Raw genomic sequence first — 25,916 nt, 5'->3', positions numbered from 1 at the left:
TCAGGTTAACTCAGAGCAAAACAAAGCATAACTGAAGAGTAAAACAAATGCAGCACGGCTCAAAAACGGTGTGCAGAGGAGCACGTTGCTGGACAACACATTCAGCACGGTGAAACATCTTTCTAGATGTCAAAGCACAAAGTTTGCACGGTTTTCCCCCCCGCGCTTTTTTTTTTATTTTTTTTTAGGCTTTATACCATTATAACATATTGAACTGCACAAAAGACAAGCTTCAGATCCGTTTATATCTGCACCACTGTTTCCATAGAGGTGCAGGACTTTATATTGCAGTGAAAAATGAGCCCACAGTGGGTGAAAATGCCTAGAAACTGCTTGGCATCCAGAGGGTTAAAAAAAAAAAAAAAATCGAAGCTGATTATACAGCTCAATCTAGCGTAGCCCAATTACCCTTTGAATTGATTCCCTTATTTTCCAGGCTAGGCTACCACCTCTGATCAATATTCCCAATAGATCAATCAAAGGTTGCAGCGGTTCAGTTTGAGGTTGCTGCAGGCAGACGGAGGGCAAGAAAGTGGTACATCAGCGTCGATGCTGAACGGACAGCAGTGTGTGGTGTTAATCCAGTGAGTGGGCCTTTGGCAGAAATAAGTGACAGAGGTTGAACAGCGCAGCAGACCAAAGAGCCATTATCAAATAGAACCAGCTCAGCGCTTTTCTTCCAAATAAGCCACTTCTTTTCTTTTTTTTTTTTTTTTTGTGGTGGTGGCAGGAGTGTAGCCAGGGTTCAGCCCACCTCGGGGTGACTTTGGGTTGAGCACTGTCAGGGACTTTCTCCCTTTGTTACACTGGAGTATTATATAAGATTGCATCTGAGCTTTTTGTGCACGCTACGCCAAATCCAACAGGATATTCAAGTTCTATGCAAAGCCCTGATTTTTTATTTTATTATCCAAATCTGCAAAGTTCAAGAAAAGGAAGTCAGCTTGACTAAAGCTGAGAAGTGCAATGATGATACTCTAATCACTGAAAAGCACAGACTCCCTCTTTCATATGAGGGACAGATTATGATGATGAGGATTAGTTACTTGCGTGCAAATTAGACTCTCTTCAAATGACAGAAACAAAATCTTTCATCAGTTGTACATGCATTGGCACAATGTCAAGTCTTTATTTTTACCTGTAACGTGGAAAAAGGGAACAATGATGCATAAAAAGGTAAAAAAAAAATGAAAGTAGAAATGAATGAAAGAGACTTGCAGCAAAAAATGTCAAATGTTCTGCTCAGTGGAGACCACATGAGTCCTCACAGACATTTTGTTCCTCATGATACATGTTGCAAGCGCCTCTTCTTCACAATACTGTTGGCAGGTCATACTTTGAAATACGTGCGCAGTGCTAAAAATAAAGCCCTGTAAATACAAAGCAAGATCTCCTTCAATCAATCAAGCGTAATTTACAAAGAAAGTTTGATCGGACGGATCACACACACTCACAAAAACAACTTGATTTTTCTTTGTTCTGTTGATACATCAGCGTTGAGGAATATTTTCACTGACAGGAAAGAAGAAGACAAAAGAAACAGAAGTGACAACAAAGAGGAAGGAACAAAGACAACAGGAGGACAATGAATAGAAAACGCTGAAAAATGGCACCGCAGATTTGAGGCTTTCATGACCCCACAGAGGAAAAAAAAAAAACAGCCCAAACCTGTGGAGTAGAGCTTTTTTAGTTCCAAGTCTTGACTAAACTAAAGCCTGGACCCTGCCTTAAATGTAAAGTTCTAGGCACTATGAGACGAATGGCAACATGACAGGAATTACAAAACATCAATGTGTCTATTTACAGGCAGCTCCCATGACGGGACGCTCAAAATGCAGATTCAAACTGTTCTGGTTTACTAAGTGCAAGAGGTTGTTTTGAACTTAAAAATGTAGGGAAATATTACACTAAAACATCAAAAGATCATTTAATACATCGGCTCCCCAAGTGGGTCTAAACCAAACCCCGGTCAGCTTAATCTCATTATGTTCACATGATAACCATTTACTCAATATTGATTAATCTTTCTCCGTCTCCATATTGACACATTTTTTTTACTAAATCAAACTTGTTCTGGGCTCCCTGGGGATCCTAATACAGATTTATTATACTCCGTATGAAATTCAAGTCTTACCGGTGCGTCCGGAGAGGCAAACCAAACGCACCTCTGACGTTGACTCGTTCACTGACCCGCTTCTGTCCTCCTGGTGCTAACCCAGCACAGAGTAAGGCTTCACTGCGTAGAGATTCATAGTTCAGGGCTAGTTTTTTTTGTTTGTTTTATTTCATATTTCAAAGCCCCGCATCAGTCGAGGCGTCGTCTCGTCTCAGAAAGGCACGCGACTGAGCTCCGCGCTTCACAGTTTGCTACTGCTCCGGTTTTTCTCCCTTCCGTTTTTTTCTTTTTAGCAGCACTTTGCATTGATCTCCGTTCCAGAGAAAATGACACTTTGTGACCTTGTCGATAATATCAACAAACATATACATATGTACAGTCTCCTAATACCAGCATGTCTGTTTTTAGACAGCATTTTTTTTGTTTGTTTTTGTGCACACGGGGCGTGAAGTGAGGTGTGCATCAGTTTGTGTGAATGTAACAAGATGCCACACAGAAGAGGAGACGACAGGAAACACAGCAGAGATGATGGTCTTTGTGTGTACATGTGAGTAAGTGTGTGCTTCTACGAGTGTTTGATCGTGTATTTGCCTTTCTGCAGCTGGGAGATGTACAGCTTTGACTTGGTGCCGTCCAGCCGCTTGAACCAGACCTCGTCGTTGTTGATGGTGGTGATGACGGCGCTGCAAGATACACAAAAAGGTCAGCGCGAAATGAAGCCCCACCAGAGGATAGAAATGAGATGCTAGCATGTGCACAAGTCAGCCTTCATCATGAGGAAATAAACACTGACCACTCTGATTTCGTGAACAGTAAAGAGATGCTGTGCATGTTTGTGTTTTTTTTTTGTTTTTACAGATTGACCAAAAACTACAAAGATAAAAAACCTAAACTATAAAGATAAAACTCTTAAATTTACCAGTGGAAAGTTACTAAGTCCATTTACTCAAGTGTTGAGCTTTTGGTACAATTTTGAGGTGCTTTACTCGGGTATTTCCATTGAATTTGACTTTCATTTCAGAGGAAAATATTGGACTTCTTACTCTCTGGCAGCTTTAGTTACTTGTAGGATGAAGCTTTTACACAATGGATAAAATAAACAAGCTGTAGGAATCCAGGATTACAGATTAAAGTTTAAATGAGTTGTTAATAGCTTCATGAATTTGTGATTTTTTTTCCCCCTCTTCCTCTTTCTTTCTCATGTGGTTTCATTTCAATGAATGTTCAAATACTTCCAACTACTTCAGAACAGATTTGTGCATCAGAACTTTGCTTCTTCTCTCTCAAATTAATCAACTGTCACTCAGATTTATCTGCTAATCTGTTTGTAATTTTACGTCAGTAAAAGATCTGAACATTTGTGAACCTGTATGTGTACTATTGTTACTATTAAAGCAGAATTAATTGCTTCTTTGTGATCAACAGCAACTATCTGACTCTTTTCTATTTATTCTGTCAGATTTAGTGAAGCACTTAAAGCACTTAAATTAATGAAACGGACGGTGCTAAAGGCTTGTGTGTAATGACGGCCGCTCTGTTGTTGGAGAGCCTCGCTGATGCAGCAAAGTATGAGAAAATGCACAACTGATCTACATGTTTCAACATTTTTATACTTAACATGAGACAAACTGTATCTTTATCCACATAAAAAGGAGCTAAAGGAGTGATTTGTGCAGCTTAATATGAAATATGAAAAATGAAATGCATAAAACAAACCATGCATTCACACAGCACACACAAACCTACCAACAGTTTGATGCATTGGGTGTCTGCGTGTCCTGAGGCTTTGTTTTGTGTACTTTATCTTCCCTAGTGTGGAGTTATATATACACAAATGGATCTTTTGGCATCGAGTCTTCAGTTCTCTGGAACTGTACTGGATGGATGAACGGTATATAAAGATATAAACAAGTCCCCTTTTGGTGTTGCCATGATGTTTTTAGTTCTCATCATCGAGTTCCATCACATACAACTAATATAACATTTAATACTAAAGTAAATCTCATTGTTCTGTCACTTGTGTGTTTGCTTAAGGAATGCCTGTACATACCATTCAGAAACAACTATCCAAACAGCCAAATAATAACAACTCTGACAGATCACGGTAGTGGAGCTGGACCTCTGTGGGTTCTGTGTCAGCGAATGATCGTGAATGTCAGAGGAATAAATCTGTGCATGTGTGAGAAAGCTCAACTTCTGGCTGCAGTTTAATGTCCACTTGTCACCTGGTGTGAACCAAACCCTCCTCTACCTGTTCATAGCAGTCATCTGTAACATTTGTTTTACACTCGGTGCTGCAGTGGATCCATACTTTGTAGTTACTACGGATCATGTGCTGTCAGGATGCACAAAGAGCAAAATGTGGAACCACAATCAGTCAGCCTCATGCTCAGCATCGTCTCTCTTTGCTTATCCATGAGCATTTAGAAAAGAGAAGCCACGTGAGCACACGGCCATGATTTCGAACTGTCCAAAATGCAGCTGCTCGTCTTTTAACAGGAACTAACTGGAGATCCCACATCACCCCAGTCCTATCCTCTCTGCCCTCGCGCTCCATCAATTTTCGCACATTTTAACTAACTTTCAAATCTTTACGTGGCCAATCACCACGGTATATTTCCGACCTCCTCCACCTGTATGACCCCAATAGAGCTCTCAGGTCAGGCCAACAAAAATGACTTGTTGTCCCTCTAACCAGGTATAAACCCGTGGGGAGTGTGCTTTGAAAGCTCTCGCACCAAAACTGTGACAGGGTTTTGGTTAACCTGTAACTGCTTTATTTTATTTATTGTTTCTGATGCACTGTATTTTAGCTGCGGCTCCCGTTTTAACAATTGATTGCCTTTAGCATTACTGTTTTTGTTTTGTTATTGCTGTAAAGTACCTTGTGATTTTGTACCTGTGAAATCTGACTTACTTACATGACTTCCACATGAAAGAAACACCAACATGCAGGTCATTTTGTGTCAGAATTTACGATTAATGATGCATAATGGATTTTCCCCCCCATTTCATTTGCTTCAGGATGTATATGACCTCTTCAGATTTCTGGTAATTTGGACCTAAACCCACCCCCTAAATCCTCGCCTAGGATTTTGCACTATTTAACTGCTTATTTCTCAGCCTCTAGACATTGTTGATGGCTGAAATTTGGCAGATAAGCTCACAGCAACCATCTGACATCACATGTAGCCTCACAGCCTCCTAGCTACTCTCTACAGACTACAGGAGCCTTCTAAAAATCCTAAAAATTAAGAAAAACACACACGGATGTCAGATGGTTGCTGTGAGCTTGTCTGCCAAATTTCAGCCATCAATTATGTCTAGAAGCTGAGAAATAAGCAGTTAAATAGTGCAAAATCCTAGGCGAGGATTTAGGGGGTGGGTTTAAGCCCAAATTCTAAAAAAAATTCAAGATCCCATAAGTTTGGAACTAATAGAGGTAGAGCTCAAATTTTTTTGCATGGAAAGTTGTTTAGTGTTTATCTTGCATCACAAGAAAATGCAGCCAATTTGTAGATGGTGCAGCAACACCCATTATCGAAACCACATGAAATGACCCACATCATGCGCAGTAAGCTCATCTTCAGCCCTCATTAGTCAGGGTATCAGATTTGGAAAGCACAACCATCATCGTTTGTGGCTGATACACAATTCCTCTGGTTCAGCTTCAATTGAAATGCTCCATTGCAACTTGACATCTCACACACAGAATATGCAGGATGTGCATATTACAGATTGGACGGCTGCTTCTGTGCATGTTGCAGATTGTTTAATTGGATGAAACAGATGGGCGTGCATGTGTGCATGAACACTCCTCCTACACTCACCTGGTCGGGTACTCGTCCTTCCTGTTGATGCAGATGGCCTGTCCCCTGCAGTACCACTGGTTGTCGTAGAAAAGTCGACCGTCCTCGGAGCGCGCCACGTGGTGATGTCTGTCAGGCTTCACTGCAGGGACTGCAAGGAGAGAAAGCCGGTGAGGAAGACGCAGGAAGTCGAGCGCAAGGGACGGCGTAAGGTTAAAAGAAGACAACACAAAATATGAACAGGGAGAGCAGGCTGTCTCCGTTTCAACTCCAGTCTTCAGTACTTTTAGGAGGAGGTATTGAATCAAGCCCTCCTGTGTGAGCGCAGGTCGATCGCTGCACTCAGCCAGATATTGACTGTAACTGAGGACGAGGAGTAACTCTTACCGTCCACCTTCACCCTGTGTGGCCCCAGCGATGCCATAGCCTGTGAGGGGGAGGAAGCAAACACAAGCCCAAAGGTCAAATCACAACTTGGATGCATCCACCAGGTGACTACTTTATCCGTTTTCCAACAATGATACCTTTCTTATTGCGGTCCAGTCTTCAAGAATATCCAGATCTTGCAGCATGTAAACAATATAAGGTCGTAATAAAGGTTAAGGAAGCCAAAAAGCAGGAAGCATCTGTCTCAACAATGTGTCAGTGGAGATGAACGATGGGAGGAACGGGACAAGGACAGGACAGTGCGGAAGGATATCGGAAACAACAACGGGCTTCTTCTTCTTGACGGGGCAGAACGGGTCCTTTTTCTTGTTTTTCCGTGAGTGTAATCCATCATTCCACAACTCTGGAAAGCAAAAAGGACGGATTAGAAAGAGGGAAAGTGCTCTGCTGCTGTGTCGCTGACTTTCTGAAACATACAGACAGATGACAAATTAAAGGAGAAGCTGAACACCTTGACGAGATCTGGTGGCTCCGTTCGGCTGTGGGGGCATTTTACCAGCAACATCAGAGAGAACAACCTTTATCTTATGACAGAACATTCACAGGGCACGAGGGGTCACTGAGTGGTTTGATGAAAATAATGTGAATCAGATGTCTATCGGATCTCTAAACCAAACAGGTCTGGGAGATTAAAGAGTTCCAAAGACTTAGAAAGGTAAACGGAAGCTTTTCTGGCTGCACACAGCTGTCCAAAACCTTACTACTTAGAAGACACTTGTCCTTTAATTCCAAATGAAACTTGCAAGGTCTATTCACCAGCTCTTCATCAACGCCGAGGGAGTGTGTCCACGAAAGAATTTTTAGCCTGAAACCAGCATATTCCTTGAACCATTCGCGATGGGAGCGCCGCATATTTACACAGTAATGAAAATTCCAGCAGCGTTACAAAGTGTTGAGCTTTGATTGCGGCTGAGAACAGATAAAAATGTTCAATTTTGGGTAAAACACGGCACTTTGTACCCTTTTGTCTATTGATAGAGGAGCGGTTAATAATCGGATTACAGCCTTTTACATTTACGTCAAATTATCAGATAAAATATTCAGTATTTTAACAGCACTGTTGTGTTTTTTAACTGATTCTAAGTGAAGCAGCCTCTCTGTATCTGACGTTATAAACAATATGCTGCCTGTAGTCTTATGGGAATGGTTGTACGCCACGAGGAGGACACTATCAGCACTAACAGATAAATGTTGGAAAGTGTAATTAAACATACACACGTGGACAAAATTGTTGGTACCCCTCAGTTAAAGAAGGAAAAACCCACAATTCTCACTGAAATCACTTGAAACTCACAAAAGTAACAATAAATAAAAATTTATTGAAAATTAAATAATCAAAATCAGCCATCACTTTTGAATTGTTGATTAACATAATTATTTAAAAAAACAAACTAATGAAATAGGGCTGGACAAAAATGATGGTACCCATAACTTAATATTTTGTTGCACAACCTTTTGAGGCAATCACTGCAATTAAACGATTTCTGTATTTGTCAATGAGCGTTCTGCAGCTGTCAACAGGTATTTTGGCCCACTCCTCATGAGCAAACAGCTGCAGTTGTCTCAGGTTTGATGGGTGTCTTCTCCAAATGGCATGTTTCAGCTCCTTCCACATATGTTCAATGGGATTCAGATCTGGGCTCATAGAAGGCCACTTTAGAATAGTCCAACGCTTTTCTCTCAGCCATTCTTGGGTGTTTTTGGCTGTGTGTTTTGGATGGTTGTCCTGTTGGAAGACCCATGACCTGCGACTGAGACCAAGCTTTCTGACACTAGGCAGCACATTTCTCTCCAGAATGCCTTGATAGTCTTCAGATTTCATCGTACCTTGCACACTTTCAAGACACCCTGTGCCAGATGCAGCAAAGCAGCCCCAAAACATTACTGAGCCTCCTCCATGTTTCACCGTAGGGACAGTGTTCTTTTCTTCGTATGCTTGGTTTTTGAGTCTATGAACATAGAGTTGATGTGCCTTACCAAAAAGCTCCAGTTTGGTCTCATCTGTCCAAAGGACATTCTCCCAGAAGCTTTGTGGCTTGTCAACATGCATTTTTGCAAATTCCAGTCTGGCTTTTTTATGAGTTTTTTTCAGCAGTGGTGTCCTCCTTGGTCGTCTCCCATGAAGTCCACTTTGGCTCAAACAACGACGAATGGTGCGATCTGACACTGATGTACCTTGGCCTTGGAGTTCACCTTTAATTTCTTTGGAGGTTGCTCTGGGCTCTTTGGATACAATTCCAACGATCCGTCTCTTCAATTTGTCATCAATTTTCCTCTTGCGGCCACGTCCAGGGAGGTTGGCTACTGTCCCGTGGGTCTTGAACTTCTGAATAATATGAGCCACTGTTGTCACAGGAACTTCAAGCTGTTTAGAGATGGTCTTATAGCCTTTACCTTTAAGATGTTTGTCTATCATTTTTTTTCGGATGTCCTGGGACAATTCTCTCCTTCGCTTTCTGTTGTCCATGTTCAGTGTGGTACACACCTTTTCACCAAACAGCAGGGTGACTACTTGTCTCCCTTTAAATAGGCAGACTGACTGATTATGAGTTTGGAAACACCTGTGATGTCAATTAAATGACACACCTGAGTTAATCATGTCACTCTGGTCAAATAGTTTTCAATCTTTTATAGAGGTACCATCATTTTTGTCCAGGCCTGTTTCATTAGTTTGTTTTTTTAAATAATTATGTTAATCAACAATTCAAAAGTAATGGCTGTTTTTGATTATTTAATTTTCAATAAATTTTTATTTATTGTTACTTTTGTGAGTTTCAAGTGATTTCAGTGAGAATTGTGGGTTTTTCCTTCTTTAACTGAGGGGTACCAACAATTTTGTCCACGTGTGTATGTTTTCTATTGGAGGTGGTGCTGACATTAATATTTTTGTTTTTGCTGCACTTGTATATCAGTTCCAAGACTCAGGTCTCGGCCTCTTTGATTACTACTAATAAATATACACTTACACCCCCTGTCAAAGGTTTTCGGATGCTTTCTCATTCAAATGAATGAGAAAGCGTCCTAAAACTTTTGACAGGGGGTGTATGTACCTTGAATTTCCCTTGGGATTAATAAAGTGTCTGTCTATCTATCGTAGGAGGGAAGGCACCAATGACACACCAAGAAATCCTTCCATCACATTCTGCACTCGCTGACAACAAAGAGAAAAAGTAATGAATTACTGCTGCGGGTCTCTGAGCGCCCATGACTGTACTAAACAACATCCCCAAACCACCACAACATTACTATGAAATGTCACCGTGAGTTTACCGGTAAGCAGCAGCCAACTGCCAGATAATCTGTACGTGCAACTCATCACTTCTGTGGATATTTAATATAACAACAACCAAAGTGTATCAGCTAAAAAAAAAAGCAATGCAGCACCACCAAAGTCTTCTCAAGCGCTCCCAGCTGACAAAACAAGCTTTAGTGGACTCATTGTCTCATTATACCCTGCTGTGTTGGTACTTCCTGTTACTCAGTACTAGGTTCTGCTTCATATGAATATAAACGGATAACAAAAAGAAGTAAGGAACTTCAATATGTCACTGCAGGCCCAACTTTTGATGGATTTCTGACATTCTATCGACTCACTGATGAATAAATGGATCAAAAGAAAGAAAAGTTTAGACAACAGTCGGTTGAAGCGCCGCTTGGTACCTGAGGTAATGTCGATACTGTGTCTGTCTTCCTCCAGTCTTCTTATCTTCTCCTCTAGTTCACTCTGTACGGTGTCAAAGAGCAGCAACTTCTCACTCTAGAAGACAGAAAAGACAAGCTGGTCAACACACAGCTATATTCATCATCAAAAGCCTTCTCCAGAGGCAGGACCGGGGTTCAATTCAAACGTTTCTTCTAAAATTTCAATGCCTTTCCTACTTTTTTTAAATCTGATTTTCTGTTTGAAAAATGTGGGTTTCTCTATTTGGTTGGCCTCTCACCTCCCAGTGTTGGCAAGCAGCTTGGATCTCACACTCATATTTGTTCTTCACCGACTCCAAGCACAGCTCCCTATAGATTCCTGCCAAAATAAAATAAAATAAAATAAAATAAGCTAGTGGTAAATCAGTCTGAGGGAACAGAAGGAAAGACGTCAATTTGTCTTGATCCAATTGACATGTACACTATAAAAAATAAAAATAAAAAGACTCATTTGTAAGCTCATAAGTTATTATTGAATCATTTCACTTTCTATTTTAATCTCACTTACAGGTTTATTCACTTTCAGAGGAAATGCTTTCAGGTTAAAGAGATCTCAGAGCATAATGAGAAAATCTGAAGAAGCTTTCTGGTATGATCACGATTTCTTAGGCTAAACCAGGGGTGTCAAACATGTGGCCTGCGGGACAAAATGGGCCCTTCAGAGGGTCCAATCCGGCCCACAGTACGACTTTAAAAATGGAAAAATTACAGAGAAGACATGAACTGCAATTTGTAAAACTATAAATTTAAGACAATTCCTATACCACGACAAGTTGTTTTGATCATAAAGTAAAATACTAGATTTTTCGTTGTTCTTTTGTCATTTTGTGTCTAATTTTTGGAATATTTTGTCTTGTTTGTTGTCTGACTTGAATCATTTTTTTCCTCATTTTTCTCATTTTGTGTTTTCTTTTTGTTTCGCTTGTGTTTTTTGTCTCATTTTTCTCATTTTGTCTTTTGCTTTATTCATTGCTTTTGTTTTTTGTCCATTTTTTTGGTCACTGAAACTTTTCTCAGTTTTTTGTCACTTTTTTGTTTTGTTTCGTGTCATTTGTCTCATATTTTGTAATTTTGTTTCTTACTTTTATTTGTGTGCCATTTTTGTAATATTTAGTTTTGTTTTTTTGGTTTTTTTTTTGTCTTTTAAAAAGTAAAATGCTATATTGTTCAGTTCCAGATAGCTGTAACTATATGTTGTGTTCCTTTGTAGATCTGGAAGTTGTAATGTGGAAATGATAAACTGAGGCTGAATGCTGCTGAAATAGAATTTATTTTTCTGAAGAAATTTCAGGTTGGTTATAATGTTTCGTAGAAAGATATTTCCTTAAACGTGAACATTTTCAAAATGTACTTTTTTGCAGTAAAATAAAGGAAAAATTTAGAGTTGTTAGGTTACTATGCTGTGATTTTACTGGTCCAGCCCACTTGAGATCAAACTGGGCTGAATGTGGAACCTGAACTAAAATGAGTTTGACACCCCTGGGCTAAACCTTTAAAACCACTCAAAACAAGCTGCAGCGCTTGCACTGTCTTCCTATCTTTCTTTTGTAACAGATTAGAGCATAACCTAGCAACCTGTCAGGGTTTTACGTTTTATTTTTAAAGATCACAGTGTTTCTTTCTCCATTAGAAACATGCAGGCTAAGCTTTGTGTAGCCTCTACTGTTGTAACAGTTCCAGAGCTAATGATCCCTAAAAGAAATCTAACATATTATTTGACTCACCGGCCACTTTGGTCCTAATCTGCATGTTCTCCTGTAGGTTGGCCAACGGTTCCAGGTACTCCTGGGCACAGCCGGCCATCACCTCCTGCAGCTTGATGTCTACCTGGCTCAGGCGCTCTTTATACAGCCTGAACGGCAAGCAACAAGGAGGCAAAGCACATCAATTCCAAACTAAAATGTCCTGGCATCACTACTTTAGGTGTAGTGATTTGAAGCCATCTTGTAAGAGTAGCACAGAGGTCGCTCAGTACTCAGTCTTACAGATTGTGTTTAGTGGTAGTTCAGCCAAATCTGTCATAGTATGAGCCAATAGCAAAACAACTGCAGCTCCAAATAAAGTCAGTTTTGCACCAAAATTGCTATTAGAGAAGATTCTATCAGCAAAAGTCAAGTCTTCCTTCACTTTTACGACTGCATTTGGTAGATTTTAGTGCTAGAAGGCCCACATTACCCACTGTGTGATCAGAGGAGAGTATTAAAAACAGCTAGACGAGATGACAATTATCTCAGAGTTTCTGACACAGACTTAAGACCTTCAGACATCAGACAGCAGCAGGTGGAGGTTGAGTTTATTTGGAAGCAACATGTCAGAGAACTTAGGACTTACTGCTCCTTCAAGTCAGTGAACTGTTTCTCTAGTGTGGTCATCTCATCCAGACACTCCATCCTCCTCCTCTCGCAGTCCTCATCGTCCATCTCTGCTCACATGAAGACATGACAGGTTTGACATCAGCTCCACATCAGCTGCTGTCCTTCTAAACCCCACACAGTACCTCCACTCCAGGCTGTATTTCTACACATTGCTTAAAATGTCAACTGTCAACACTAGCCACATATTCTGTTAAACCCACAAGACAGAGACAGGTGTGTTTTAAAGAATTCCAGTGTCGGCTGATGTTTAAGGCCTATTTTTCCTACCGGAGCTGTCTCCATCTTCAGACACGGACGAGCTAACGGTGTCCTCCTCGTCTGTGCTGCTGCCGTCTTGCTCTGGAAAATCCACCTCCATTTCTTCGTGGTTGCTTTCTTTCTTCTCCCGCGAGTGGACCGGCATGGCGACTTTCACAAAAGCCGTCGTTAACGGGTTGGCAGGGCCGCTCCGTTATTTTTCACCCCGAAGAAAGAGGCAAAAGCGGCTCATATGGCTAACCGGTTAGCTAGCCCGCATCCACCAGCTGGAAATACAAACATGGCCACCGTTGACCAATCACAAGACGCTTTGCTGAAATAGACCAATCAAATGTTGGCGCGAGCCACTAAAAGCGACCGTAGGCTTGCAGGAATTTGTAGTTTTTTTCATCTACATATATATATGCTTTTAAAAGCTTTTTTTGTTTGTTTTTCTATTAAAAATTAATGAAATCATAATCATCGTAATTTTCATCATAATAAAGGGTATAATCATGTAGTTAAATAAATTTAAGTCAGGTTTAAAAAATACAATAAATTAACTATATAATTCCAATAATTATGATTTTATTAGTAGTAGTAGTAGTAGTAGTAGTAGTAATGATAATAACAAAATAAACAATAATATATATATATATATATATATATATATATATATATATATATATATATAGAGAGAGAGAGAGAGAGAGAGAGAGAGAGAGAGAGAGAGATACTTTACTGATTCCACAGCAAGAATAATAATGATAATTATATATTAATAATAATATTAATAATAATAAGAATATTAATAACTTAAATCTTGTTGGTTTGTTTTTAATCTTGACCAGACAACCATTTTTGTTATTCATTCCTTATTATTGTTGTTGTTGTTGTTGTTATAGTAGCAGTAGTAACAGCAGCAGCAGTATCATCATTATTAGCAATATTATTATTTTATCTTTTAAAAAATATTTACAGACAATAAAATTTATAGTGAAAGTTTGATGTTTCATATTTTTAGCTGTCATTTTCTTACTGTTTAAATGTCTGTATTTCTATGTCTTCCTTTTCTTTCACTCTTTTCTATTTTTGCCGCTTTGCTTTTATTGTAACTCATTCCTGTATTATGAATATTATATATTATAGCTACTACTTTCAAAGCTACTCTTTATTTATTATCTTGTACTTGCACTTTCGTGACTTTTTGCACTCCTCTGTTTTTTGTTCCTAAGAGCCCTGTAACAGTAAATTTCTCCTTTGTGAGATCAATAAAGTCTATCTTATCTTATCTTATCTTAAAAATTATTTTCTGAGTTTCTGTAGGTGTCCATTTGCTTCTATAATTTATAGCTCTATAGTTCATTACTCCTCTTCCTACCCTTTTACCCCTCTCTGAGAACAGTCCAGTGGGACATCCTGCAGCATTTTATTTATTATTGAAGACTTCCTGGCATGTATAGAGCATCACATGATGACTTATTAATCAAATGACTTGCACCTCCTCATAACCCAGAGGTGGATCTTATTGATGCAGTTTTATGCTTTATTGTACTGTTTCTTGTCCAAATAAAGGATGAGAAGCGTATGACAGAAGGTGTGGAGGTGTCATGAGCTGCAGAGACGGCATCCTATGAGCCGGCTGCTGACTCATGAATGACGGCGTGTTCGTCCTGTGTTTGGCTCTGGAAGCAGACAGGAGGTTTTCACAGTGAATGCACCCCACACAGCTGCAGGAAAACATGGCAGAGGTGTTGGAGAGCCTCTGCTATCTGACTGGCAGATGATTGGTGCACCCCGGGGTCGAAGCTGTCACGGCTCTCAGCCCGACTCTCCTCTCACTCACCTGGGTGGCAGTGATGGACGGACGGAGCTGAGTGGAAGCTGGAGTCACGGTGCTGCTTGGAGTGTGATGGACAGCTGGAGGGATCAGAAGAGAGGATTTTCTTTTACCTGAAAACCAGTCAAGCACAAAAATGTTGCCTGATTCCAGCTTGGAAAATCTGAGTTGCCATAAAGAAAATGCTATAATGGAAAATCAGCAAATGTCCAATTGTGTTAATATCCACTATTTGATCAAATGCATCTTTGATTGTTCAAAGAAATCACAAAATCACTGTGTTGTTGTTGAGCTGAGACAATAACCACATCAGGTTCCGTAAGTCTACAGACATTTCACACTATTTACAGGATGTTTCAACCTTTAGAAAATGGAAACTAGTTTTGAATATAATTAAAATTCATTATGATTTGTACTGTTTGTGTTTAAATTTGCATTTAGGGCTGGAGAACACAACATTGCAAGACAATTTGAATGTGGTAATACAAGGTAATTATGATTTAATATTTCTAGTTAGGCCACTGTGGGCATACATGTTGCAAATGTAAATATTTCTATTTGAAATTAACAGATTTTTTAAATATTTTTTACATCAATATAAAGAAATTGTTTGATTTTTCAGTCACTTATTAGCTGGATGAACCTAAAACAAAACGTCTTCTCTGGATATACAAAATAATCAAACAGTACATAATTCCTCAATTGATTTTTCGCAGAATTTACTGCGTTGTAACAGAAAATCAAATGTATTTTCTTCAAGGTTTGTGTCAGAAGGAGCGGCAATCCCACATTTCCACCACATGAGGGCAGTAAAGAGCTTTGGTGGAAGTTCTTCAAATCATTCCTAATGAGTCTGATTTATTCAGGAACAGGAGGAATTAATAACGGTAATAAAACTGCAGCAATATAAAGGAACATTATTTGAGAATGTAAGACTGCGAACATAAAAGAAAGCACAGCTGAAAAGGCCTTAAATATCACACTGTAATGCTTGCTATATATGAACGTAATAAAGATATGATATGGCACCGGTGGGGGAGGAAATGTGAATCCCTCAAACTGTAACTCACCATTTAAATATAAAGTTCCTCAGTTATCAGTTTAATATATTTATTTGAATGGAGACAATGTACATTAAATCAATATACAGATAAATGCAAACGTAAAAGGCACATTTCAGCAACTCCTTTGAAACAAAAAAGGACAATAAAACAAATAACAGTACAGATAAAAAGTTCACTTACATGGAGCATTATACAACCCAAAATACAGATATGTTATGAAATATGATATGATGTAATGTAAGGCTCTGGGTCTCACTAGCCTATAAATTTCCCAGTAAAGACACAAGTGTAGCCATCTTTTTAAAAAATAACGTACAGTCCCTAAATCTGTATCATTTGTAAGATACATGCAAAAACACCCCAACTTTCTTTAGTATGGCATTCACAGTGAAGTCCTTTATGTCTGGTATTTTCATTACTTGAACATTTAGGGGCTATTTCATAAATAATTCCCAGTGAGCTCTTCTGGACAAATGATTATAAGAGACATAAGCTGTGTTTGAGGAAGGGAACCTTTTGTGTGGCTGTTTTATTTTCAGAGACATTAGACAAAGCTGATTGCAGTGTAATAAAAGGAGCTAGATATATTAGATAGATTAAACCTTTATTATTCCCACAGCGGAGAAATTTACACAATTTACAAATTTATAAGCTGTACTCTTGTCCCAGTATTTTGGTGTGTTGTTGGTCCATGACCCAATAAATAAATAACCAACTATACCTCCACAAGTCTGAGACAAGCACCTGTTAATCTCCATATTAATGACTCTTCTTCTGAATCATAACTCTATTTCTATACAGTCTAACTTCAGAGCTTCTCATAATCCCTTTAGGCCAGGGGTGCCCAGGGACCAAAAGTGGTCCTCCAGAGGGTCCAATCCAGCCCTCAAAGTGTAAAACTTCCAGAGAAAACATGAATTGCAGAAATGAGTAAAACTATAAATTTAAAATCATTTCTAGACCATGACAAGTTGTTTTGATCATGAAGATTGTTCATTGTTCTTTTGTGTCTCATTTTTGTAATATTTTGTCTTGTTTTTGTTGTTTTTTTTGTCTTTTTATTGTCTGGCTTTTGTCGATCGTCTCATGCTTTTTTCATTTTGCGTCTCATTTTTGTCATTTGTCAATTTTTTGTCCCTTTGTAACTTTTTTGTTACATTTTTTGTCTCTTTTTTGTTTTGTTTCATGTTGGTTATCTCATTTTTTTCATTTTGTTTCTCATTTATGTAATATTTTGTCTTGTTTTGTTGCTTTGATCATAAAGTAAAATCCTACATTGTTCAGTTTCAGACGCCTGTGACTAAATGTTGTGTTTCTTTGTAGACACTCTGTGATCTGGAAGTTGTAAAGTGGAAATGATAACCGAGGCTGAATGTTGTTGAAACTGAATTTATTTTTCTTTTAAAAATTTAGGTTGTTCATAATATTTTTGAAAAAAAAAAAAAGAAGATAATTCCTTAAATGTGAACTTTTTTGCACTAAAACATGAGGAGCTGTGGTTATTTATAAGTTTTTATGCTCTGATTTTACTGGTCCAGTCCACTGGAGATCAAACTGGACTGAATGTGGCAGCTGAAATGAGTTTGACACCCCTGGTTTAGGCTTTAAAGTATGTTACTGAGCCTCCACAGCGTCCTCTACTGGCCACACTGTCACTCTGCAGCTACACAACAGTGAACTGCTCTCCACTAAGTTTGATGAGGTCAAGGACATTTACTTCCTTCTTTCTGGAGTTCAGCCTCCTTAAACCTACCATTTTTCGATGTTTTCCAAATAAAGCTCCACAGAAATGCAACTTCAGAATTCAAAAAATCAAACGTCATCAACAAACGAACCATGTGTGCGTCTTATGAGTGAATTACAACACTCTCTTCCTTTCTCACTGCTACTGGACAGGATGAGGAGGTTGACTTCCATCCATCCCTCTGGTTCAAGTTAGATGAAATCCCACATGGACCCCATATGTGATAAGAGGAAGAGGCTCTCTGCTAAATATATTCCAGCTCTCAGTAACCAGCCTGCATCCACATGTTCTACTTTTTGGCAATTCTCCACGAAACAAAAAGCTCTCCAGATGACCAGAGGTGGAAGACAGACTCAGATTTTTGCCTGAGTAAAAGAGCCAATACACGAATGTAAAAATACCGCATAAAAATACTGCTTAAGTAAAAGTATGAGCAGCACAATGCAGTTAAACTAGTAAAGTAAAAGTCTTGGTTTGGCCCCTCTGACTAATATATTAATAAGCGTGACATCAGTAGAGCATTTATAGAGAAGAATCAATGTGTCAGCAGAAGGTTAGTCTTGAGGCTTTGCAGGTGGAACTACTTTCAGCTACTTTATATCCTCTTTTTTCTGCAGGGACAGCAGATAAATCAGATGCGTCATACGATGATTAATGTGAGAGGAAAAGGCTCGGTTATGATACACAAATCTGCTTTTGCTTTTTGGGACTTTTTTCTCTAACCTTTGATATTTGGTGAGATATTGGCTCATGAGAACATTTACTGAAATAAAACCTTGTGAGAAGTTTAGAGGGAAAAATCCACAGTGAGCGGAGCATTAATAACTCATAGACATGTGAAATGTGAACCAAACTACGCAGCGCTTTTAGGAAGAATAAAAAAGTTTGGAATAAAAATGCCGCATTTTAATGTTTTTTATATTATCTATTCCAGGGGTGTCAAACTTATTTTAGTTCAGCCCAGTTTAACCTCCTTTTAGTGCAAAAAGTATACATTTAAGGAATTATCTTTTTGCAAAACGTCATGAAATTTCTTAAGAAAAATAAATCCAATTCAAAAGCGACAAAAAATGGACAAACGACAAAAACGAGGCAAAAACTGACAAAAGCGAACGACAAAAACGAGGCAAAAACTGACAAAAGCGAAAAACAAAACAACAAAAACGTGAGAAGCTCTACAAAAGTCAGACAAAAAAAGACAAAAAAACAACAAAAACAAGACACAAAATGACAATAGAACAATGAACAACCTAATATTTTTTCTTTATGATTAGAATGACTTGTCATAGTCCAGAAATTATTTTAAATTTATAGTTTTGCAAATTTGCAATCAGCAGTTAATGGGGAACTTCGGTTTTTTCCAACCTGGGGTCTGTTTTCATTTGTCATATCATGCATGTGAGTGATGGAGAAATGAATTTTTGACATAGCTCCAGTATTTAGCCAGGCAGGCAGCTTAGCAGCTCAGCTAGCAGCTCAGCTAGCAAAAAGTATGGGGCAAGTTGCCCCCCCGCGTCAAAGTCCGCCCTAATGTGCTTTTTTTCCTCATATTGACCGGCTCGGATAGTCTCAATGAGTGTCCCACAACATACTAGAGATGAGAAGTGATCGAAAACCTCCACATTACCTGGCGATCGCTCTTTGTTGTGGTCTGTATTCAAAGCTCAGGACGCTAGAAAGCAAATCTCGTTCCGAAATCGCGCGATAGCGGTGTTTTGGCGCAAGCTATCGCGGACTTTGACGCGGGGGGCAAGTTGCCCCATACTTTTTGCTAGCTGAGCTGCTAGCTGAGCTGCTAAGCTGCCTGCCTGGCTAAATACTGGAGCTATGTCGAAAATTCATTTCTCCATCACTCACATGTATGAAATGACATGAAAACAGACCCCAGGTTGAAAAAAAATGAAGTTCCCCTTTAATGTCTTCTCTGTAATTTTTACACTTTGAGGGCCGGATTAGACCCTCTGGAGGACCACTTTTGGTCCGTGGGCCGCATGTTGGACACCCCTGATCAATTGTGCAAATCATCTTGAAAGTAACTAAAGCTGTCAGATAAATGTAGTGGAGTAAAAATATACAATATTTCCACCTGAAATGTAGTGGAGTGGAATCATAAAGCAGCAAAAACTGAACCTCAGAGCTGTACTTCAGTAAATGTACTTAGTTACTTTGCCTTCTCCATTTTAATAGTAAGACAACTGATTCTAATCATTTAAGAATAAGTGTTATTCAGTGTTTCCTTCCGTCAAACAACAAATCTTTTGCTTCATCCCACTTACATATTAGCAACTAACTTCAGAATACTTCACCATCAACAGATGAAACAAGAAGCTGGAGTTTTCTTTGTAACATCAAAAGTGAGAAAACGGAGCGATGCCCCGTTTCAACAAAGTACCCATGAGAATATTAAACAGTGAAAGAATTTGCTCAGTTGATTTGTGGTTTCTGTTGTAGCCGCACTGTTTCCGTGGTGAGTAGCGCGCTGCCAGTCACATCCATTTTCACACTGCTGTAAGTGTGTCAGGAAACTCTGCTGGGCTCATTTGTATTTAGGGCAGTGCAGTGTGCTAGCAGAAAGTCTGAGCTGTCTTTGTGGTTTATTTTATAATACCTTTTTTTTTCTCTCTCTCTTCCATTTCTAGTCTTCCACTTTGCAATGCTTACACAAGGGGCGATCGATAACGCTGCACAGAGGAAAGTAGCAGAAAACCAAACAGAGAGTCAGAGTTTATGGTCAGCTGAATGTTTTCCACAGTGATTTCCAATAGTATTATTTAAAGCTGTGTGCCTGAACCCTGGAGAAACGACTTTATCTGCTTTGCATGCACGTTCACATTAAAGCACTGTGATACAAAGATATTATCAATGTAAATGAGTCACTATCTTTTATTTTCTGTGGTTTTAAGGCTTGAAGCTCTTGTTATATTTGAAGGTCTTTTATGTATGACATTCCTGGTGATCTATCTTTCACTTCAGGTACAAATGACATTGAAAGATGCTTTTATTCCATCATATCGTCTTCAAACTGCTGCTTCTCTCATTATTCTTGCCCTCTTTAAAAGAAACTTGTCATCTCCAGCTCAATCAATATGCAGCAGCAACTATTTGAATAGTTGCCAAGCAAAGCGTTTGTAAATCCCCTTTATTAACATTCCTTCTCTGCTTCCTGCTATAAAATTTTATTAAATCTTTAATGACCCTGTCTAAACCTATCTCACACACAAGCTGCACTATGGAACTTTTAGTTCTACATGTGCATCAGCGTGAGTTTCTGCAGCCCTCATGGTTCACTGTTTCATAATGATCTTTGAAGCTATGCCTTTAATAGCATGTAAGAATGTAAAGGTTTGCTTTTTTGCTGAGAGTGAAATGATAAGATTTCAGGTCTCTATGCTAAATATAAAGCTTGAGCCAGCAAGTGTAGCAATTAGCTTGAAATTAGCTTAGCTTAGCATTCGGGCTGGAAATAGCTAGCCTGGTTCACTCAAACAAGCATCTACAACCACCTCTAGAACTCACTAATAGATGGAAGTTGTAGTGTAGGTCACAGCAGTTTAATGCACATGAAGATGACACTGTAGAAAACACAAGTTCTTGTTTTACTTTGAGCTGGAACTTTTTTACTGCTGGGTGCAAAGACTTCCTGGAAACTCTGTTGTTTACCCTGCAACCATGTGATCCATCCATTATACTTTCATCCATTTCTTCTGCATACTTTTGGTTGCGTCAGTAAACCAAGCAGGGCATTCCAGGTGTATCTATAACTAGGACTGTCTTCTAGTTCCTCCTTGGAAATTTCTGATGTATTTTCAGGCCAGATGAGATTTGAAACTCCTCCAGGAAGTTTTGGATCTACCTGGATTCTCCTTCCAGTTGCCCGGAAGGTCTCTCAATCAGATGCCCGAATACCCCAGCTGGTTCCTTTTAGCGTGAAGGGGAAATGACTCCACCCCGAGCTCCATGTAGACATTCAAGCTCCTCAAGCTAAGCTATCTCTAAACCCAGCAACCCAATGGAGCAAACCCTTCTGGGTTGGGTATTCAGCCTCTCAGCCAATACCCAGAGGTGTGACCACAGATTGAACATAGATTGGTAAATTGAGAGCTTCACCTTCTAGCTCCAGCTCCATTTCCCTATCACTTATGAGCAACACCCCAAGATACTTAAACTCTTTCACTTTGGGCAGCAAGTCACCCCCAAACCAAAGGAAACAATCCACCATGAGAATCATGACTTCAGACTTCCTGACTGTCACTTTTTGCTTCACACTCGACTGCAAACCATCTCTGTGCACTCTAAAGGTCATTATCTGAAGCCAACAGAACCACATCATCTGCAAAAATAGCAAAGACGCAGCTTTAAGGTTCCTAAAGTGGACATCATCCTCACCCTGGCTATACCCTGTCAGTTAACGTCACAAACAAGAGCAGCTTTGTCTCTAATCAACACCCACTGGAAACATATTTGACTTTCTGATGCTGACATGAACCTCGTGATGAAGCACAATTTGTTGTTTGTAACCTTTTGGACAATTTGGACAAATCGGCTGCGTCCACCTGCTCCCGTTCGTTTTGCTAAGCTAAGCTAGTGAGCTGTTGGACGTTATAAACAGCACAGACAACTTCTCAAAAAGTCGAACAAATCCTTTAAAGAAACCGGAAATCTGGTAGTTATTTTGAATTTGAAAATAATAAAAAGCAATTAGTGGCAAAAATATCTGCATGGCCAAATACTACAAAAGCTAAATGAGGAAAAAATGATCATTTTTAATGTAATATTCTTAATTAGGTTGACTTGATGTTGTTCTCTATTTCCTTGCTGCTCACTTCTAGCATCACCTTAACTTTGACCCTGATTCCTTATGGCAGACAACAGATGTCAGGTTAACCCCTTTGTTTCTCTGTATGTATATGTATATACGTATATAACACCGTGGGAATGCCTATGAAGGAAAATAAAGGTATTACCCCTTCTCCGAAAAACACCCACGCTTCCCCGAAATAATATGCATGTGCACATTCAGCGCGAAACCAAGGCAACAAAGGGGAGGACCTCAGAATTTTTCACCTCACTTTGAAAGTTTCAATCGATACACCGAGTCTCAGATGTCTTCAAGTCCCTTTTTCAGAAGCCGAATCACGAGAAAGGAGGAGGAAATGCAAAATCTCAACATGCTACCGTGAAGTAAACAGGTAGAGAAACCTGTCTGAACTGTTTTGGTTTTTTTTACTTTTTCTTGTAAACACACAGGATTATTCAAGCTTTTCCTTGTACCTTTGTCCTGCATACCAAATGAGATCATTACATAAGGTCAGAAGAACGGAGGCCACACATGCTGTTCATTCATATCTCCTCATCTACTACTCATGACTCCTTTAAAAACAAGTCAGAAGCAACAGATGACATCGTGAGCTGTGTAAAGGCAAGCGATAACAACGTTGCATATCGCACGACTGCGGTGAAGTCCCTCTGACAGAGAAACAGTCTTACTCATTGCATTAAACAGACCCACCTATTATCTAATACAAGCCATGGAAAACAGCCATGTGTGAAGCTGTCATAGTAAAACACACCTTTTAACATTAAACCACACATTGTGAGAGCATAACGTGGGCGTACTGTGTGTGAACTGGGTGTCAGTGCTGTGTCACTGCACCCACACAACAAGTGGATTGGTTTATGCTAACTGTCAATGTCCACTGAGTGATTACTGTAATAATGGAGCTATAGCTTCCTTGTGAAACAGGAGCGAAGTTGTCATCGATGGTGTGCACACATCTGGGAAGCTGAAGATATTTTTAGACAGCTGAGCAATACAAGTAACCAGTAACAGATAAGCTAAACTATGATTTTTTAAAAAAAGCCTCCTGCTTATTTAAATATAAATTACATAGCCTAATCAGTTTGTATTTATCTTACACTTTGAAAACTGGGTGGGTGTGCTTATTCTTTTTAAAATAGATGTTTTCTTAAATCTTCTATTTTTATTTATTTTAGTTGTATTATAAATGTTATATTATTGAAGCAGATATGCTTTAGATTGGCTATTTTATTCATACAGTTGTCTTCACAAAGGTAAATACTTGAGGTTTGAGATTCTTGTCGTTTCCTCCATGCTTTTCTTTGCGCTACAGACATTATTTACTTTGTGTCTTGTCTCTTCTGTACTTTGTGCTTTGTCCTTTTGGTATGTTTCTGAATCTATTTTTGGCTCCAGAGATGCCGGTTTCTGTCCTCTTGTTTGCTGTTTGATCGTCTCTGATGTCTTTTTCTCTTACTTGACCCTCACCCTTATTGGTCGAGGCAGATGACCGCCCTCCTTGAACCTGGTTCTGCTACAGGTCTAGTTCTTCCTCTTCGCTGTGCTTGATTAATAGGAATCTTTGGATTTGTTGGATTATCCGTACATAATTTCTGCAGGGTCTTAACTTCAACATTTAAATTAGTCAAGGACTATTTGAATTACACAGGTCAATTCATAAAATAAATATTATTTCATGGGGTTAATAATTAACATTGTTAATTTAATATGTAATGTCAGTCTTTTAACATCATTTCTTGACTGAATCGAGAATTATAGAATGGAATAATATTCATTCCTCTTGTACGTATGCTGAATATGCAACTGGAGAAAGGAGGAGATTTGCTAGAATGCAGATGGAAAAAGTTTAAAAAGCAAATATGACAAGCTACACTACAAAGTGTACACTAATAACTACAAAGGTGTGTCTGTACGCTAATGCCATATGTGGCTTAGCATAAAGGTTGATATGAAGAATGCAGATAAGGTAACCTGGCAATAGCCAGATTAATAATTGTGTAGTACTTGATAGTACTCCACAATATCAATCTGGGACCGCTCCATGTAAATCCGTTCGGAGGAAAGAGGCACGGATTGGACAATGCAACAGTATGTCCCGCCTCTGACAGGTTTGTTTTTAGCCAATCGCGGGATCTTCACAACGAGCGGAGCCAATTGGTAGATTAAACTCTTACCAAAACCCGTAGGTAAAAAAGCACAAACATCTTTACCATCCAGAAATGTGCAAAGCGCCTCTCGTTGTTCTTACTTCAAAGAAGCGATAGGAGATTCTGCTAAAACTGACTTAATAGCAGCATCTACACGATCGTTGTCCTCCGTTGCCGTGTTTGTTTTGATCTACTGGCGTTTGGTGTCGTCTTCACACCCGGATATCCCGCCCCACACACCAATACTGCTGCGTGATTGACCCGTGCCAACTTGGCTCTGTCCGAACAGTGAATGCGGAGCGGAGTAAGATGGTTTCTTGAGAGATTTGTGAACTCACAAATATCGCGAGAAATCAACTTGCTGGCAAGGTTCCAGATAAGGCAGCCTGGCTGACAGCAATGGAAAACACAAATATGACTAGCTACACTTCTAACGACAAACAGCTAACTCATTATTTCAATCCTATTTTATTTGAATGCCAAAAAAACAAAAGCGTGTCTTATTTATCATGGAAGCAATGCTAGGGGTTATATGTAGCTTTGCTTAAAGACAGAAAGCAGGAAAAAAACTGCTCATCTGGCTACCTCAAAAGAAAAAAGTTAATATGTTATTTTACTTTTGTTAAATTTCTCCATTTAATCCTCCATTTAAACGAGAACAAGACTGACTACGTTTTATTTGGGGACAATGTTCTTGCATTTTCAGACTCTGTGTTTTCAAAGTTAAAACCATCTGTAAAGAACCTCGGTGTCATTTTTGACAACAGTTTTTCTTTCACAAAACAGATTGACAACATGGTCAGAGCCAGTTTTTATCAGCTATGTCTTTTATCTAAAGTAAAGCCTTTTTTAAGTCACACCAACCTGGAAAGGACTATTCATGCTTTTATTAGCTCACGTATAGTGCATCAGCACATCACCCCATCCTCTTCTCCCTCCGCTGGCTTCCAGTTTCTTTTAGGATTGATTTTAAAATTTTACTTTTTGTTTTTAAAGCCCTGAACGGTCTGGCGCCTAGTTATTTAACGGAGCTTCTCTCTGTCCGAAACCCAAACAGGGAGTTAAGATCCTCTAACCAGCTGTTTCTGGAAGTCCCAAGGACCAGGCTTAAACACTGGGGGGATCGAGCCTTTTCAGTTGCTGGGCCAAGACTCTGGAACAAACTGCCCCCTGACATTCGCACCATCACTGACTTCGGCTAAAAACATATCTTTTAAGACTGGCTTTTAATAAACAGTAATATGGTGACATTTTATTTTATTTTATTTTATTGTATTTTATCTGATTTTATTTTCCTGATATGCTCTGTTGTTGCTTTCTTAATCTGCTTTTATTTCTTATTTTAATGTTTGTTTTTAACTGGAAAGCACTTTGGTCATCGTGAGTGTTGTAAATGCTCTATAAATAAATTTTGATTGATTGATTGATTAAATTTGTACACTAAAAATGCAGGTATATCTGTCTGTTAATTACTGAACCAGCACTAGAAGATTATGTTCATTAGCTTAAAACATGGAAGAGTGAAAATAGCTAGGCTAACTCAGCAACTAGAATAAAAGCACAGACAAAATAATTGGAATAAGTAAAGTACAAGGCTTTCAGTGTGCTGGAAACTG

General features: G+C 39.1%; 1 protein-coding gene across 1 annotated transcript; it reads right to left on the bottom strand.

Annotated features, from left to right (window-relative positions):
• Positions 1-1,105: 1,105 nt before the first annotated feature.
• On the bottom strand, positions 1,106-13,003 carry brms1lb (BRMS1 like transcriptional repressor b). Its single transcript, XM_022210227.2, has 10 exons — positions 12,717-13,003; positions 12,406-12,496; positions 11,799-11,926; positions 10,314-10,393; positions 10,033-10,129; positions 6,626-6,715; positions 6,450-6,514; positions 6,313-6,352; positions 5,947-6,076; positions 1,106-2,799 (listed from the first exon to the last, which is right to left on the bottom strand). The coding sequence occupies exons 1-10, from the start codon at positions 12,850-12,852 to the stop codon at positions 2,682-2,684; spliced, it is 975 nt and encodes a 324-aa protein (XP_022065919.1). The 5' UTR covers positions 12,853-13,003; the 3' UTR covers positions 1,106-2,681.
• Positions 13,004-25,916: the final 12,913 nt, after the last annotated feature.

This window comes from Acanthochromis polyacanthus, chromosome 16, assembly GCF_021347895.1.
Source record: "Acanthochromis polyacanthus isolate Apoly-LR-REF ecotype Palm Island chromosome 16, KAUST_Apoly_ChrSc, whole genome shotgun sequence".
NCBI lineage: Eukaryota > Metazoa > Chordata > Actinopteri > Pomacentridae > Acanthochromis > Acanthochromis polyacanthus.
The sequence above is the reverse complement of the archived record's forward strand: the minus strand, read 5'-3'. Positions and strand labels throughout refer to the sequence as shown.